At 41.7% G+C, this 18191-nt stretch overlaps 1 protein-coding gene across 3 annotated transcripts in view; it reads right to left on the bottom strand.

Moving 5' to 3' along the window:
- The window catches only part of st6galnac3 (ST6 (alpha-N-acetyl-neuraminyl-2,3-beta-galactosyl-1,3)-N-acetylgalactosaminide alpha-2,6-sialyltransferase 3), a gene marked incomplete at its 3' end in the record, with an annotated part of 59619 nt that overhangs the window by 29881 nt on the left and 11547 nt on the right, over positions 1–18191 (bottom strand). For all 3 annotated transcript variants that reach the window (XM_080439235.1, XM_080439234.1, XM_080439236.1), the window contains exons 2-3: positions 9662–9859; positions 2157–2566 (exon numbers count right to left, since the gene is read on the bottom strand). In XM_080439235.1, coding sequence (XP_080295361.1) covers positions 2157–2566; positions 9662–9859 — 608 coding nt within the window. The remainder of the gene's footprint in view (positions 1–2156; positions 2567–9661; positions 9860–18191) is intronic.

Raw genomic sequence — 18191 nt, 5'->3', positions numbered from 1 at the left:
AGAGGCTGAGGCGGCGTGTCTTGCAGTCTCCTCACAGCAATCTGGATAATTAGAGTTGTGTTCGATCACTGTTCTGTCTCCAACAAGCCGATGATTATCTCCAGCACCGCGCAACGAGTGCTGATGGGAGCCAAGTGAACACAAACAGGCACACTCGCACACACGCACACACACACACACACACACACACACACACACACACACGCACACACACACACACGCTTGTGCGAGCGCACATACGTACGTACTGTACATACAGTGAGTGTTAACTCTCGCACACACACTAAACGTAACAGTAAAGGTGTTGTGCTCGGTTGTTGTTCACAACAATATAAATGCTAAAGGTACTGTAGTAGTAGGCAATATTATTGATTACTTGAATACATAGGACCACAATGGAAACAAGCCCCAGGGCTTTTTTTGTCATCCTTTTAGCATTATTGTATAACTGTACCACTGTACTTTTTGCAAACAGTTAATAACGTATTCAATCAATCAATCAATCTATAGGAAACCCCTGTACTTAGTAGTAGGCAATGGGGTCAGTTGCAGAATTCAAGTATGCCAGTAAAATACATTGGAATCATTGCAAACAAATGTATTTTGTTTGTAATGATTCCAATGTATTTTTGTCGCGTATTGTCTACTATCAATGCTCTACTAGCATACTGTATAATATATCAGAGCATAGATATAATAGCTGTCGATTACAGTATGTAATGCAGCATCAATAGATACTGTCTCAATAGTGTTGACGAGACCCTCGTCCTTGACAATATGGTGCAAAAATGCTAATATTTTCCAGAAAGATTGGCCAGCCAATATATAGGAAATAATATGCCCTTTTCACCTCTCTCTCTCTCTCCCTCTCTCTCTCTCTTTCTCTTTCTCTGTCTTTCTCTCTCTTTCTCTCAGCCCTTGTGTCCTTTCCTATACATCAGTGAAATGACACTGAGGCACATTGAGGCAGTGTTACCATGGACACTAATTATCTCCTAAGACTGAAGCACACACAAGGCAAGCAGGCAGATATGCAAAAACACTAAACAAGTCAACAAACGTGAAAGCAGACAGAAAAAATATTTTCATTAGTTGCGGGCCATTGTCACACCTCCAGTTTTGGCGTGTAATGAGTGGAGCAGGGTATTGCACACAGGAGCATTACGTCCTGTAATGAGATTCCTCTCCCTAATCCCACATCTGTATGTGTGTTGCCCGGGCCTTCAGAATGCCTCAGGCTGGCTGAAGTATGCGGTACATGAGAAGCGCGCATTAACCCTGCCGCTGTGAATGAGAAGTAGACAATGGAACTGAATAGATGCTACGGTTATTATTGAACATGTTAATCCGCTTACGGAGTTAAGAAAGGTCTTGGCGACATGTGGGAGACACTGGGAGTCGAGCTGTATGGTAATGAAGTCGGCGACACTAGGCAGCGAAACAAGGTTTACTACAAATAATGGCATTGGCCAGTCTGGCTTTCATGCTTGTTAACCTTACTGTATGGCGGGCTTGGATAATAAAAAAATACCTTTTTACCAAATGATACAGTCCAATTTTAGTTCATTTGGTTTCTCTAAGAAACAATATACACCTAAAAATATTTTTAGGTGTAAATCCTAGATTTTATCCTAGATTAACCTGCAACCAGACTAATCTCTTGGTTTTGGGGTGTTGGGCTGATGAAAGAAAGGTTCAAGATGCAGTGTCAGTGACGTTATGCCAGTGACGCCAGCTGGGTTGTTTTGAAAGACTGCCAGAAGAAGCATGCTAGCTCATTAACTGGAATTTCCCCAGACCAGCTGATGTCTTCATTTTTACCGGTTCATGTTTCTGATGCAAGGGCTTATCAAAAGGCCCTCTTTTTAAAATGTCCTCCAGCACAGTGCTGGGGCTCTTCAGGGGGAAGTATAGCTTCTGACTTAGATGAGAGCGAGAGTGCAGGGGGGAGGGAAAGCATAGAGCCTCTGCGAGAGCCATCACGCTTCCATAAGGTCAACCATGTCAAGACTACGCCAGTTAACTGAACACCAGAGAAGGTGGGGAGAGGGTAAACAGTCTTCCAGAAAAGCTCAGCCCGATAAGTATAAACCTGGACGTCAGCTGTGTGAAGGAGGAAACAAACGCCACACATCTCACAGAGAACACAGACTCACCGGTCCTTGCCCGTCTCTTTCTTGAACACCATGTCGCAGTAGTTCATCCTGTCCTCCGTGGTGACGTAGATGCGTGCCTGGGGGTAGTTCTCAGCCGCCTGTCGCAGCATGTTGTACACAATGCCCTTGCCGTCTTTCCTCATGTTCCTCAGGGGCCCCCACACCACATAGATGGTGTCGTTGGCCTGGCCGAAGAAGTACTGGGGTTTCTGCAGCAAAAGCGGCACGCTGGTGTGGGAGACCACCCGCAGGGTGGTCCGCCGGCCCACGTCCTGCTCAAAGCCCCGCGTGGGCGCGTTGTTCATCCGCCAGATGCAGGCGGAGCGGTCGATCTGAGCGCCGGCAGCCTGGCCCAGCATCTGACCTGAGCTGGACACGATGCTGCACAGATCACAGTGCAGTTTCAGGGGCTGGAGGAGAAGGATAGATGGAAAGTTGAATTTAAAAAAAGTTCTTACTTAGAATGTATGCATGTACGTACGTACTAGCCTGGCATGGCCAGACTAATCTGCCGAGGGCCTTTTTTTTTGGCACTGGCGGATTCGTCTGGTTTCCAGGCTATGTACATACCCCCTGAACGTATGCTGTGCTGGGTTATCAGCCAAGTGCGGCAGTTTACCACACTCAAGTAGAGGCCCTTATCTTACAAAATGGTAGATGATCGCACACAAAAATAAAACAAATTATGGCTTGTGTTAAAGGATAAAGTTAGTAAGTACTTGGCTGACAAAAGGATGATAGTTTTACAGACTCTATATTGAATTTCAGGTAATGAATCTCTTCTCAAATGGACATAGAGCGTCAATGACCTCTTTAAACATAAATGGCCTCTTTAAACACGACATGTTAATTTAGCCTACAATTTATGCTAATGGCATTACATTTCAGGCCACCACATTTAAATGTATAATTGAAGTGTTATATTGGCATATCTGTCATAATACTGTATAAATTGTAATTTGGTAATTATCTATACAGATATTCATCAGCATTTTATAGCCTTATATTATTTTCGCGCGCTTCCAAAGATCAATGTCACTGCACTCAGACATTGATTAAGTTAATTGAATCGGCCCCCTCCCAGATTACAGTGCAGTTGAAATGGACCCATCAGCTTCCCTTCGCCAAACGACAAACTGTCTTATTGCCACAGTGCATTATGGTAGAACAAGGAAGCTGCCGCATTCATCCACACTATATTGCAGCGGGAGGATTTGTAGTGAACCTTCAATAATTGCTCTTTGCTAAGCTCTGCCAGGGGAGGGAGGGAGAAACTCTCTGCTCTGAACGATGCTGCTTTGGCTGTGAAACGGTGCATTTACCTAAATTAAGTTAATATGTCTGCTTTGTTTCGATAAGGTTAAGCGTATGCGAGTAAATCAATGCTAGAGAGAGAGTTCAGAAAGTTAAGAAAGGCAGTAAGAAAAAAATAAAGAACAAACAAACAACTGAAAGTTCATGTGCCATGGGAATATAAATGGCATTGGACTGTATATGAATTACATACATTTGTACTGTATTATGCTAGTCTGTAAAGGTCACATGTCACATAAAAAAATCACGTCAACACATCATAACACAAAATAGCCTTTTTTTTTAAAAGAGTATAGCACTAACTAAATTACAGCAAAGAGTTGGAGTCCTTTTATCTAACAAATAACTTGACAGCATGCACGGTTTATGGCAAGTACACACTAACGTTCCTGATAGCTCCGTACATCCATTATCATCAGTCACAGCCATGGGACGGTGCCAGGCAACACAAAAGACCATGTTGGTTTTCTAGAGTCATGCCTCTATGGAACAGTTTAAGGGAGCACCTGTATTACACCGTCTCTTTCTCTCTTTCTCGCTTTCTCTCTTTCTCTCTTTCTCTCTTTCTCCTTTCTCCCCTATAGGATTCAGTGACGGGTTAAGGAGTAATCTCAGTGCCCAGGCTTGTACCTCTCCATTTACCGGGTGGTTGAGACACACATCACAGCAGCCTTGAGCTGTCAGCAGCTTGTCCATTAGCCTCCCCGCTCCCCTCAGCCTGACTCATAACTCCATCACGCCTCTCAGCACATATAGATTGGGCTGGGCTCTTTGGGGACTGCATGCTGCCTGGCGAGCTGCAGGTTCAGTTAACCCTCTGTGGGTTAAATTTGTTTAACCACACGAACCCTAGCGCCCCTATTCTGGGAATGTCATAACAGGCGTACATTAGCCGATCTACAAGAGTTAGGGTCACAATGCAAGACATTTGGTGTAGAGGTAAAGAAAAGAGGGTACCCGGTATAGAGTGTAATGATTTAAAATAAAATAAATAAATAAAACAATTGGGACTGAAATAGAATGGTACTTGATTATATAAAATACAACATGTTGAGGGCTTTTTTCCAAAAGTACAGTAGTTCTCCAGACAAAGAAACAACAAAAATACCAACTTTATGGGCGTCCGCTGGCCTGGCGGTCCAGGCGCATACCACATATGCTGGTAATCCAGCTTGGCAGCGTGTCACAGGTTCGACTCCAAATCCCAACGACCTTTGCTGTATGTCACCCCCCCCCCCCATCTCTCTCCCCATTTCCTGTCAACCTACTATCCTAAAGGCAGAAAAAGCCCCCAAAAATATCTTTAAAAAAATAAATATATATATATATATATATATATATATATATATATATATATATATATATATATATATATATATATACCAACTTTATCTTGGTATTTGCTGAATTCAAACCCTGGGTCTGAAAGTATTGTTACCTCCTGTAAATCAGTAAAATGTTATGCTCCCTCTTTGTGTATTTCTAAATGTGTTACTTAAGCATGATATATAATTCATGGCCGACTGGTTTGTGTTTACATGCTGGGGCGTACACTAATCAAAAATGGCAATTCACTTTTTAAATCCCAATAAATTTGCGCCTTGTTAATAAGTACAAAATCTACTCAGCCCACGCAGTCAAGCCTCCAATTTTAATTCCTCAAAAAGAGTAGGCGATTAAAAAAATGCTTAACGTGGCTGTCACTAATTTATGGCAATGGGTTGTGCACTTAACCTTGACATTCATTAAAATGCTCAAAACATGATTCATTAATGGGTGATAATTACAACATTAATATGCTATAGGCCTAGTCTCTGAGACTTAAGAATCCCACTATGACAAAAAAAAGACATTGATTAGCATTAGCTGTTCAGCTGTGTAAAATGCAACAGGGCACTTATCAATTCAAAGCACTTTTGGGTGCTGCTAAAGTTAAAAGTTGAAATGTAATTTACTTCTGAATTGCCATTTCAGAGTGGACTCAATAGAAGCTACAGAATAATTGCTTTAAGCTGCCAGGCTTTATTTTCCTTTGTGCTCAGTGATTTCCATGGTATCATTGGGTCATTTTGAAATGTCTGCATGGCAGCAATTTCTCATTAAAATGATCAACAAAGCAATCCAAAGACCAGCGCTCTCTGCCACTTCTGCCATTGTTTACGTTTTCAAAAAATGGCCGGAATGCAGCATTTTCTAGTGTGAATGAAAATATTGAATTTCTGCCTCACACCGTGATGGACCTGAGACGTGAATTCCAAAAGGCGGTCGGAGGAGCAGTGTCACAAGATAAATGTATTCCATTTCAACCTGAAAAGTAGAGTGGGAACAATGCATCACCACTCCAGACAGACTCAATCCAATAAGGGAAATAACGCAGGCAATTCGCACACCACTGGGGTTATGCATTATACATGCTCAAGAAAGGCTTATAACACCTCAACTACTGTGGATCAAACCAGAATATCTCAGTGTCTGGCAGGCACAGAGGACGTATTCCCTGTTTCTTGAGGTGTTGCTACTACAACTTGTGCGGTGGACTTTTTTACTAAACGTTCATGACACCTGACAAGGCTATCACCCCCTTCGCTCTAATATTCTGTCTGTTGTTCCCGACTTCATCTGGAATTCTGGGAGCATTCTGGAACGCTGTTGACATTCAACTTCAGATAAATCACTGCCTCTTCTACTTTGCTGTGGTAAAAGTCACTGGCAATGTGAGGGACTTGCGAGGGGAGAAAAAAAAGGAAGCCTAATTCTGCCACGGCCGCCAGCCTTTCGCATGATTTTCATAAATCTCTACGGGAGGGTGAGAGACGAGGTGATGGGTGACTTAAGCAGGCTCGTCTGAACCCAGAAGGAGGTGCAGAAGTGGAGATGTGGTGTAATGCGTGACTGCCTCTGGCCCTCTGTCGTGTGCACGACGCTCCCTGGAGGGAGGGGTTGACGCCCCGCATTAACCCATTAAGACCGGGAACGCATCTGTGTCATTTTAGATTTCTTTGGCTATTCAAAAATAGCAGATATACAAGCTCATAGCACTATAAGCTTGTAGATCTGCTATTTTTGAGAAATCGCAATTTCTTTTTGCAATTTGGCCGATTCTTTTTTGAAAAACGTATGTTTCTATATCAGTGGTTCTCAGACTTTTTCATGTCAAGGACCCCCAAAATTATATGTATTTGGCCACGGACCCCCATCTCAAAATATGTTGTTCCAGGGACCCCAGAAGCAAAGATTTGAGTTAAAAATATATATGTACGAATATTCAAAGATTTGCACAAATTGTCACGATTAAAAATGAATAAAAAATAGCAGATCTACAAGCTCATAGTGCGGCACCGAGTGCCGCGCAATGAGCTTGTAGATCTGCTATTTTTGCCAAAGACATCTTAAAATGACACAGGTGCGTTCCCTTCCCGGTCTTAAAGGGTTAATCTAGCAATACAGGCAGAATACAAGGCATCCGTTTCTCATTGAGAGGGAGGGCAACCAATGCAAATATAGATCCAGAGACGCCACCCAGGGGGGCCTTAATAAGGTTAGCAAATTAAGAAGATTCCCAGAGCCTTGAGCTGACAGAGATTGTCAAAGGTTCCTAGGGTTTATAGACTATTATTGTTTAGTAAATACTGGGGGTCCAGGGCGACGTGTCCAGGATTCCAAGCTACACTCCTGGTTTCCTCTTTTCCAACAGGGAGGGGAGAGTGCAATATGCTAATGTTCTTCCTCCGTCAGTGAGTGGGAAAGATTGCATCATGTTTGCATGTCTCAGTGTAGGAAATTTATTTTTCCTGCGTGCAAGTGCCCAATATCCGCCTCTATGGGTTCCATTTCAATTTCTGTCACTTCCTGCCCTAAACAACAAACATGCAGCTCGGTCTTATATTGTGACGTGCTGGGAATTAAAAGGCTTTGATATTTCAATTTCCATAAATTGTATGGGGATATATAGGCTACCGCATAGAGCCGTCTGAATGTGGGAGAATGGGACCATGGACCAAGGTATGCAAAATTACAAGGGAACAATGTTCACCAGAGACATCAAACAGACTCTTTCAAAGCCATCACAGAAGAACCTGATATATTATAAGGAATAAAGAAAATCCTTTCGGAGGTTTGGCCTTTGTGCTGCTTGAATACATTTTTAGCATCAAGGTGAAACATAGCCTTGTTAGATGATCATATATAAAATATTAATCAAAAGCTAATGCGTGGTTATGACTCACAAGGAAAACATTACCTGAATGCAGGGGTGCATGGTACTGAAATAAAATCAAAGCGGTGATTTGAATATGTGAAGTTATCTAAATCACACAAGGCTGTGAATGTTATTCTCTTTTATTCAACAATAATGTGTTGGACTGTCATGCATTTGCTGGAGAGCAACATATTGGTGCTGTGTGCACCGTACACACGCAGAGACACTGGAGGCACCCTTAGTAGTTGTTTACCAATGTGTCCAACTGGAGACATTTGGTTCTGTTTTGGTTTGGTTTGGGAGACAGACAAGATAAAAAAAACAACAACAAAAATAACCACCCCACTGCCCAACCTCTCAGCATCAGTGCTGCATGTACACAATGCACACCATTTTCTCCACAAAACCCATAAACTAGTTTAAAATAAATCAGCTGCATCATAGAGTTGAAAGGAGAGAATGTCTAAAGGCAACGATTGCTTATTTCCATACGTTGTATGGGGATATATAGGTTACAGCATAGAGCTGTCTGAATATTGTCTGAATATTTTTTCTACCCCCCCCCCCCCCTTAAATGATTTTCAAGGGCATTTGGTCAATTTTGAGAGCATTTTGCCCCAACCCCCTGTTTATTTCAAACCCTGGATGTTCAAATCTTATTATGAAGACTAGAACTGTGACTAGAACTATTTAGGCCTTAGATAGTTCTTAAATTCTTAAATAAAAGACACAGTGGCCTCTACTGTAGTTTGAGCTGGTTAATTGGCAGACTCGGCTAAGAACTATCCAACACTGTGTTTTATCCAGGTTCCATGCAATCTCCCATCATGATTCCTAAGTATTTTGAGCTGAGACCTTCACTGTGGATGTGTTGTGTGTGTCAGTAATATTCCACTGACGGTGTGCAAGTTTGACTAATGACAACCAGATCTAACCAGCAGATAAATATTATGACTTTCCTGTCATTTCCCTTCATTTGAAGAACCACATACAGACTGGAGGATGCTCAGACCAATCAAATGGTGAAATAATGTTCCAAATCTGTCAAAATAGTGTTTGACAGCACTGACACAGCATGTGTATACATGTGCTAAAGAATTACTTAATGTGCAACACAAACTATAAATAAATAATATGAGCTTGCTAGGCCAAGGGAAAATTCCACAAGGGTAAAAGCATAATGAGTCAAGGTTATTTTGAAAGTTTCCAGACATGTCAACCCCCCCCCCCCCCCCCCACACACACACACACACACACACACACACACACACACACACACACACACACACACACACACACACACACACACACACACACACACACACACACACACACACACACACACACACATATATATATATGTCATTTAGAGACTCTTTTAAACAGTTTCCTACCAGGAGGAAGAGGAGAAAATAGAGTTCAGATTGGTGGACATCACCTGTCCCTCCGGGCGACAAAATTTGTGACAGCACCCTGTCACAATGACAGACGAGGTCAAGGTGCTGACCAGAATAATATCCACTCAGGCCCTGGGGCCACACTCGGGGTAGCCAAGGACCCAAGGACAACTTTTCATTGGTTCAATATTTATGAAACCCACAGACACACTTAACCACTTTCACTTTCAAACATTGTCCAAAAATAGCAAAAATAGGTAGGACATTAATTTACGGAGAAAGAATATGGAGGTACAGTATGAGGTTTCTGGCCAACAGCGACGGTATGCCTCTAGCAGTGAAGAAACAGCATAACGTTGCTGTCAGGCAGAAACCGCTTATCTCCATATTTTAACTTTTTGTGTTATTTTCGTAAATTAGCGCTCTACTTGATCACACAGCCACAGGGTCACACAAAAGCATCAAAAGTAGCAGATCTGCCAGCTCGTTTTGAGCATAATGTGTGTGTGTACGTGCGTGCATGCATACGTGCATGTCTGTGTGTGTGCTTGCACACAATGTATTTATGCATTTACATAGAGAAGCCCCTCACTCACCTCCTGTTTGGGAATACTGACGTAGCCAAGGTGGGGTTTGAAGGCTTTGTGCGGTGGTCTGGAGAAGCCAGGAATCCAGTGTCTGCTGAACGTCTGGCCAAAAACCGGCTCTAGGAGGAAATAGGGCTTCTCCGTGTACACCATGACCACAAAGAGGCTCACAGCCACTATCAGACTGGACGCTATCATCAACTTCCTCTGAGGATGAAGAGAAAAAGAGAAAGAAATGTAAGTCACTGTGGTTTCTATTTATTTATTTTTTTACATTTTATGTAAGATGAAATAAAATAATACGATTGCATACACTTGTAACTGTAGCCAACTAAAGAGGAAGAAAGAGCGACAGAAAGAGAGAAGATCGGTGAATTACTTTGCATCAGAACCTGCTGGATTCCTGCAATGTAAATGTTATGTTAATGTTGGGCAAAAGACAGATCCAGACTGAAATGAAAACAACCATTAGAAATGACAATATCTCAGATGCAAGGAAGTCTGCAGCCTTGACAGCATCGGAATGAGATGCTGAAAGAATGGCACCCCTGATTTGCAGATATGAGCCCACTCACATTCAATCGGCATTGTAAGTGTCCCACAAATGACAGAGAGAGAAAGAGACACAATGCAAAAGCCAATCGGTATGTTGTCTGTTCAAGGCAGGTGATGTTCTCTCACAGCTCTTTTCACCCCAGATCTATGAAATACTCCAACTATTTGATGGCATAAAGAAGACACATTGAACTATGCTAATACACCCCTGTCGTACATGGCCGAGAGGACCACTTAATCTCTGTTCACTGAGCCGGAGAGCTTACACTTTTCACTAGATGGAGCTGTCATTTCAAATACTGTGAAAGAGCTGATGCCACACAATCCACAGAGTTGTCATCGCGTCATTTTTATGAGTGACAGGATTAGGAGAATGTCCGTTTTCGCCAAGATGGCACATTGTCGTTTCATCCGTCGCTAAACGGCAAAATGATCAACTGGAGGACACGACACGAATTAAAACTTGGCAGAAACAGTTGGGGAGCAATGAAAGCTATGCATATCCATTAATCATAGTGTAGAGGAGAGGGAGAGGTCTTGCAGAGGAGACATTAATGGCAGGGTTGATACAGAGATCAATGCACAGAACAAAGGAAGAGAGAATGGGAAAGAGAGAGAAAGACAAAAGAGAGAGCACAAACATGAGAGAAACAGTAGGGAAAAGAAAGACAGGCTAAATGACTATAGCACACGACGATATCTTGGATCCTGAGGTGATAGTGTCCAGCAGAGACACTATATTTGGGAAACTTTAATACATTACTCCCAGCCAGCAATGGGTGGAAAAATCTTTTATTTTCTTTGTACATTTTTCATAAAGGCGGTGCTTCTTTCTAGTTGTCCGATTGTGAGAAGATTAGATGTGGTGCAAAATAATGTGGGGATGGGGTTGGCGGGGTGCTGACAACCAAGCCAAACAGCATGCACCACCTACATGCTCTGATCTTCCAACATCAAAACTCCCAGGAGAGGGTTGGAGGCCTCACTTCTCTGAGGAGGATCAAACACGTGGGGGCGGATGAAAAGAAACCGAGGTGACCGTTCACTGACAAGACTCTTGCGTTTACGCTGCAATTGCATGTACGTTACATCACCGGTAGTTTTGTGGCTTCATAATAATATCTTTGATCAAAGAGGTCTCGACTTTGATCCTACAAAATGAACATACAAGAAGAGGCTGTGAGTCCAATGTGCTCCTTTTAGTGTTTTTTCCCCACCAAACCAAAAGTAATACATGTTGCTATCCAGAGGGGCATTTCATTGACTGCTAATGTTGTGTAATAGCTGGCCATCAAGAGGTGATTATGGAACATTAAGAAAAAAGGAGACCTCCCCACATACCTGCTGCAGTGATACAGCATCTGTTCCAGTGACAAGTGAAAAAGAGGAAAGAAAATGTCCTCTTCTCCTCCGACCTCAATCTGGCCACAAATCACCAGGGAAATTATGTGTCACAGAGTATTGAGGCAATTGGACGGCTAGGAGGGGGTGTTATAGGGGGCTGAGCGTCCATCGGATTTAATACAAGAGAACCCACAATTTCTAATTTCCTCATCGGTTAGGGTAATTACTAGGTGGCTTGTGTAACATTCCACAGAAAATCTGCAATCATGTGGCCATGTCATGACTGTAAAACTGGCAAAGAAAATGATTATATGGAGGCATGAGGAGAGAAACTGAGAATTATAACACCAAGGGCAAACCTCAAAAGGAGAATCCTAACCTCAAGTCAATTTTAAGACAATTTATTCGAGAAGTATGTCTTACATTATGACTCTAGATTCACTAGTGAGTAGTGACCTTATTTTTTTTACTGTGATATCTTTCAGTGATAGACATAAACATTACCTGTACCACTGGTTGTGGGTCAACCCAAGGAACATTTCAGTTAACACCTATCACCCAGAAGCAACCAGCGGGCTATTTCCTTATCTGTGGAGGCACTAAAGCTATTGATCCTGGTTCACAGATATAATGTGGATGGTGTTGGTGGCAGTAGAGGGGGTACGGGGGTGGTTCATTGTAACACTGGAGGGCCATAATTCTCTCCAGCCATCCCATCCTATTGTGAGCCTGTGTGACCAGATTTCATAGAGACTTATAGGGAGAAGAATCATCAGGAGGATATTGAATGCTACCTCGACCATTTGTAACGCAACCTTATTGGGATGAAGTGAGAAATTGGGCAGATGAAAACTGACTGGACATTCACAAGAAAAAGTAGAGGTGTGTGTTGAATATGAGGGTGTCATTTTCCCCCCATTGATATTATTTTCTGCTCTCCATTTTGATCTGTTGGGCACCATCTCAAAATTGCTCAGGCAAACTATCACGGCAGCACAAAATAGGCAATAAATCAGTAAATAATAAAATGATCAGCAAGCAATGCCATTTAACTTGAATAACAAATAGAAAACTCAAAGCACATTAGCCATGTATCGTGCAACCAAAATTGCAGCTTCAGCAAGCTCCATCTAGGCATGAAAAGAATATATTTTATGAGAAAGACCACTCTACAAGCGCCTTAGCTCAGTAAACAATGTGGCCCATGCTGGATTTCATTTCAAATGCTGATCGCGATGGGAATTGAAATAATGAGAACCCTCAACCTGATGAAAATGGCTCATGAAAAAACATAACTCCCAGTTATTTTTAGGGTACTCCTGGGCAATAGAAAAAAGAAAAAAAGAAAACAGAAAATTACATTTGCAATGCAAAATCACTACCTACTTGGCACCTGATTCTCGCCATAATGGTCCAGTGAGCAGTTAAAATCCAATTTCAATTAATCAAGGATTCGAGGAAATATTTAACAGGCCTCCATCTCTCTCTTGTGCTCTCTCTCTCTCTCTCTCTCTCTCTCTCTCTCTCTCTCTCTCTCTCTCTCTCTCTCTCTCTCTCTCTCTCTCTCTCTCTCTCTCTCTCTCTCTCTCTCTCTCTCTCTCTCTCTCTCTCTAGCCAAGGCAATAAAATAGAGACACAAACTAAAAAAAGTTAATAAAAAATATCCTCTGATGATGAAGTAGATTGAGGTATATTAATTAATTTCATACTGCAAGAAGCTATTTAATATATTGTGGTAATACAAATAATAATAATATGGCTAGTAGGAGTATATAATATAGTACTATCAATTGACACTGTGACTTAAATTGCTCCCATTCAAAGTTGTATTAATTAATATTATATATATATATATATATATTATATTAATTAGAATATATATTAATACAACTGGGAGTAAGTGTGCATATGCATATTCTATTAATATGTTTTACTTGCCATGATCAGTTGAACCTAAAAGCGCCTGCTTCAAGGTGCAAGTTTGATTTTCTTTTAACAATTAATATGATAAACCTCATGCACTGTCTTAAATCTCATCGGTGCGAGTTTGTTTTGTCTGTTTTTCCTTCTCTCTCCTCGCTTCATACTAAAGGTACTACTTGTACATTTGTACATACAGCAGTGGCACCTTGGCCACCCTCCATTCATTCATTCCCAAATGAAGACAAGAGGACAGTCAGATGCTGGCTTTCCAGCGCCGCCTGCTGCCACACAGCTCAGGAGGACACGGCTGTGACATGGCAGAGATACCAATGTGCTGATCCCTGCACAGCCCAGCAGAGGGGGCAGTCCCCTCACACAGCTGGTCTGTGGCAGGGCAAACCCAGAACAGTACAGCAGTGCTCCAAGTGAAGAGGCTGACTTTCTGCTGTACGCTGCCTCACAACTCAACCAACCTGGCGTTTTGGCATGTCATTACAGCATAACATTTTTATAAAAATATATAAGAATTTAAAAAAATTAAAAGAATTTCAAGGAATTTCAAATATATATTTATTTATATAGCAGCTCACAATGTGTCGCATCATGATGCGTTGTGAGCTTCCACTATCTGCCACTATTTAAATGGATTTCAGCTGACTCCTGCCTTACATGTTTAAACATAGAGTCTGGTAATGCCATGGCCACCCTGTCCAAACTTAAGCTATCGATATAGCAAGTTACTAAGTGTGTAGTTTGTGAACATAGCCACACAAATCACAATGTGGTGTTTAGTGGCAAAACTGAATTAACAGGCTAGCTGCCAGTCTGCATTTGCTACGCCTCATTTGGCTAAATGGAAACAGTGATTTTTATTATAAATACTTCACCTATTATAAACGTGCTTCATAGGAACAATTGTAACTAGAGATTTTGCATGCATCTTTATCAGTATCAAAATGAAAACTCATTTGTCACGGTTTCAAAGAAAAAAACATGACATTTGTAAATAATAGTAATGTTATATTATCAATAAAATCAGGGTTTTGCCAATTATTTGGGGGCCTATACTTGCAATATCCTGACAGCCCACCAGTGGGCCCCGGCCCACAGGTTAGTAAACTGCTGGTTTACATTCCCGATGATCCCTCAGTGGACAATCACTTAATTCTGCGATTGATTCTCACAGCAACAACATTATTCAAATCCTATTGGTGCGTCCGTAGTGCATACCGCCCCCCCCAACGGTCACAGTTGAAAAGGAAATCCCTTGATCAGGTCAAAAAAACAACAACCCACTAATCTGTCATGGTGGCATAATGATACCACCATATGATGATACCATACTGTACAATCTTAGTTCAGACCAGTTTGTGTGTGATCATTCTGCTGGGGCTGGGGGGGGGGGGAGTAATCAGGGGGAGAGCCCAGTCTAAACCATTGACGGTATACAGAAAAATCCCACTTCCTTCTCCCCTTGTTCTCCCTGTCTTTGTTTGGGTGTGTTATTGTGTTTGGGTGTACTGTAACTGTATGTATACACTACAGTATATTGTGTGTGTGTGTGTGTGTGTGTGTGTGTGTGTGTGTGTGTGTGTGTGTGTGTGTGTGTGTGTGTGTGTGTGTGCGTGTGCGCGTGTGCGCATGTGCGCGCATGCTAATGGATATATACGGTACATATACTGTACTGGGGTGAGTGGGTTGAAATGCTGTCAAACTCCATTTCACTAATGCATATCTGATATCAAATACAAACATAATCCCCATGAGTATATAAAGGATTAAACATTTTATGCATTTGCATCTGGCAACCTTCTGGGAGGAGGGGAAACAATATTTGTCACGCAAAGGTTCCGTTATGAGAATTGGAACATCATTCCACGAAGCGCTAATCTACCTTTCAGAAGCAGCGAAAAACTAGGACTCACTGGAAGTCTTCCTGGATGCCAGCAACCCATTGTGTCGTGTTGAGACTGACACAGCTGTCACTCTTCTACCCCCCAACCCCCCCATGAAAAAGCAACAGCACTTAAAACAATTGCTTCCCCCTGGACATGGGCTCCCAATCTCATTTGATGATGTTATTTCTCAGTGTTGATCATGTTAATGTGACCTACAAATGCTGCCCTTGTAGGATATACAACTACAGTATGCTCAACTAAATCGAGGCCTTTTAGGCCTACAGTAGTTCCCCCCCAAGATCTGGGTCGGCCTGATTATGGAGAGAACCCCAATGTACGAAACCATCTGCTACAGATGACTGATGATCTGAAACTACAGCCTTTCTCCTCCTGGCGCCATAGAATAGTAGCTGCGATTGTTGCATAAATAAAATTAATCTAGAAGTCTAGTTTGACATCCCCACCGGCCGCCACCGATGATGTCACGGGCAGGTAAATCTTCAAGCTATCCACAGCACGCCTCTGAGACACAGAGTGAGCAAACATAAATTGTACCACCATATAGTATTATGTAGATAAGATTGAAAAAAAAAAAAAAAAAAAAAGTGTTCCTTTAAGCCTTCAAAACATGGAATGCATTTCCCCATCTACAATAATTGTTGTCAGGGGCTTTATTTAGCACTAACATCAAGGTTGCCATTCATCTGAGAGACCCGAGGCTGTTAAAGAGCTTTAAAAACAAGACTTTTAAAGAGCTTTAAAACAAGCGCCCTGTTCCCTCATCTATCGTATTGTCAAAGGCTACACTAAGTGCTAATATCAAGGTCAATACTCTCTAGGTAAGAGAAGCGAGTCGATGTTGCTTAGCTACAAATCACAAAATGCCTTTCACAATTTATAATGTGTTGGCAGCATGAGGCTATTTTTAGTTCCAAGATCAGGGTCGTACTCATTTAAGACCACGGAGACCTTTCAAATGTGTTGTTTATTTCTACTATAAAATCTATTGCCAGGAGCTATAATTAATGGCTTACAGTCTTCCACTAAGATAATGAGGACTTAAAAGTAATACTGCTTGATACTTGAAAGAATCTTCTGTCCCCACAATCTATAATATATATCAAGGGCTATATTTAGCACCAACAACAAGCTTGATACTCGTTGGCTTTCTCTAATCACCTACTGTAAGTAAGAACCTGAAGTGCACCCTGCTCTGCCGTTGAAGATGACTACCGCTGACATTTAGCCTATACGTTTGCCAAAAGCCAATTTAACATAACCTGATCTTGGTGGACCTTTAAGTGCTGCTGGCTGTTAGTCACAGATGGCCGATCTGAGCAGGGCCCTATTCCACGAAAGGTGAATTAGAGCTAAAGCCTGGCTTTAACACCTATCCTGGCTTAATTTAGCCAGGATTAGGGCTGAATCGGTTCCATGAAAGCTGAATTATCTTGAAGATTAGTTTAGCCAGTTCACCCTGGCTAAGTTTAGCCATGACTCGATTCCACGAAAGACAATTAAAGCATGCCTACCTTAGTTACCATGGCCATTTAGCTGTGAAGTTAGCCTGGTCAGGAGCAGGCTAACAGCCAAGTTTACTTAATCCACTGCAAGTTTTTCCACAGTTAATTCAAAACATGTGTTTGTATATGGACCCATTTTAATGACCCTGCATTCAAATAAAATGAAATAAATACAATAAGATATAATCAATTTAATTATATTACTGAAATAGTGTGTGACCATGAATCATAATTGTTTCACAATGACTCATGTGATATGTCATTGTCACTCTGTTAACACTATAGTTCATATTGTTGTTATATGTTTGATAATATATTACAGATTTTTTTTAATATTATAAAAAATGTATCTCTCTCTCTCTCTCTCTCTCTCTCTCTCTCTCTCTCTCTCTCTCTCTCTCTCTATATATATATATATATATATATATATATATATATATATATATATATATATATACATTATTAGTTACAGGTTTAAAAGAGCCTCTTCACTGAATGTAAGTCAATGAGGAGCATATTTTAAATTATCAATTTCTAGTCAATGGAGAAATTATTTTTTATTTCTTGTCCACCTTTGGAGTTACATCATGATGGCAAGGTAACTAACTACACAACCCAAACCTCTACCAAAGTGGTCTTGCAAATGTGGGGTTATTGTCAACCCCCGTCCCGTCGCGCGTCCCGTCTCACGCACACACACACCACACACCACACACACACACACACACACACACACACACACACACACACACACACACACACACACACACACACACACACACACACACACACACACACACACACACACACTCTCTCTCTCTGTGTGTGCTTGCAATACTTTCTCCCTGGATCTATTTATTGTGGTCGTGTTTCCTTTCTTGCTTATTATACATTTTACTTCCTTGTATGATTTCATGAGCTGCTGCAGTGCTGCTATTCAGCCACAGAGAAGAACGCCGCTCTGGTTTTGGACTCCATGATTGGTCAAGTTCAAGGATTCTGCTATTGACTTTCATGGTCTTTTATAGGAATACGTGAAGCCTGGCTTCATTATCCTGGCTCGACCCAGCCTGGCTTGACAAGGCCTAGCTCGACAAAGTCTCTCCTTTTCAGCCTGGCTTGGCGTTCATGGAACCGAATAAACCAGGCTATAAGGACCCGACTTTGTCAAGCCTGGATTTGACTTAAGGCCTTATTTAATTCACCTTTCGTGGAATAGGGGCAGAGGAGAAAGCAAGTCAAGGACAAGGCTATGCTGGTGAAAACAGCCATAGCCATGTGCCCTCTCTCATGGAG

This window comes from Gymnoscopelus braueri, assembly GCF_963280865.1.
Source record: "Gymnoscopelus braueri genome assembly, chromosome: 10".
NCBI classification, from domain to species: Eukaryota; Metazoa; Chordata; class Actinopteri; order Myctophiformes; family Myctophidae; genus Gymnoscopelus; species Gymnoscopelus braueri.
The sequence above is the reverse complement of the archived record's forward strand: the minus strand, read 5'-3'. Positions and strand labels throughout refer to the sequence as shown.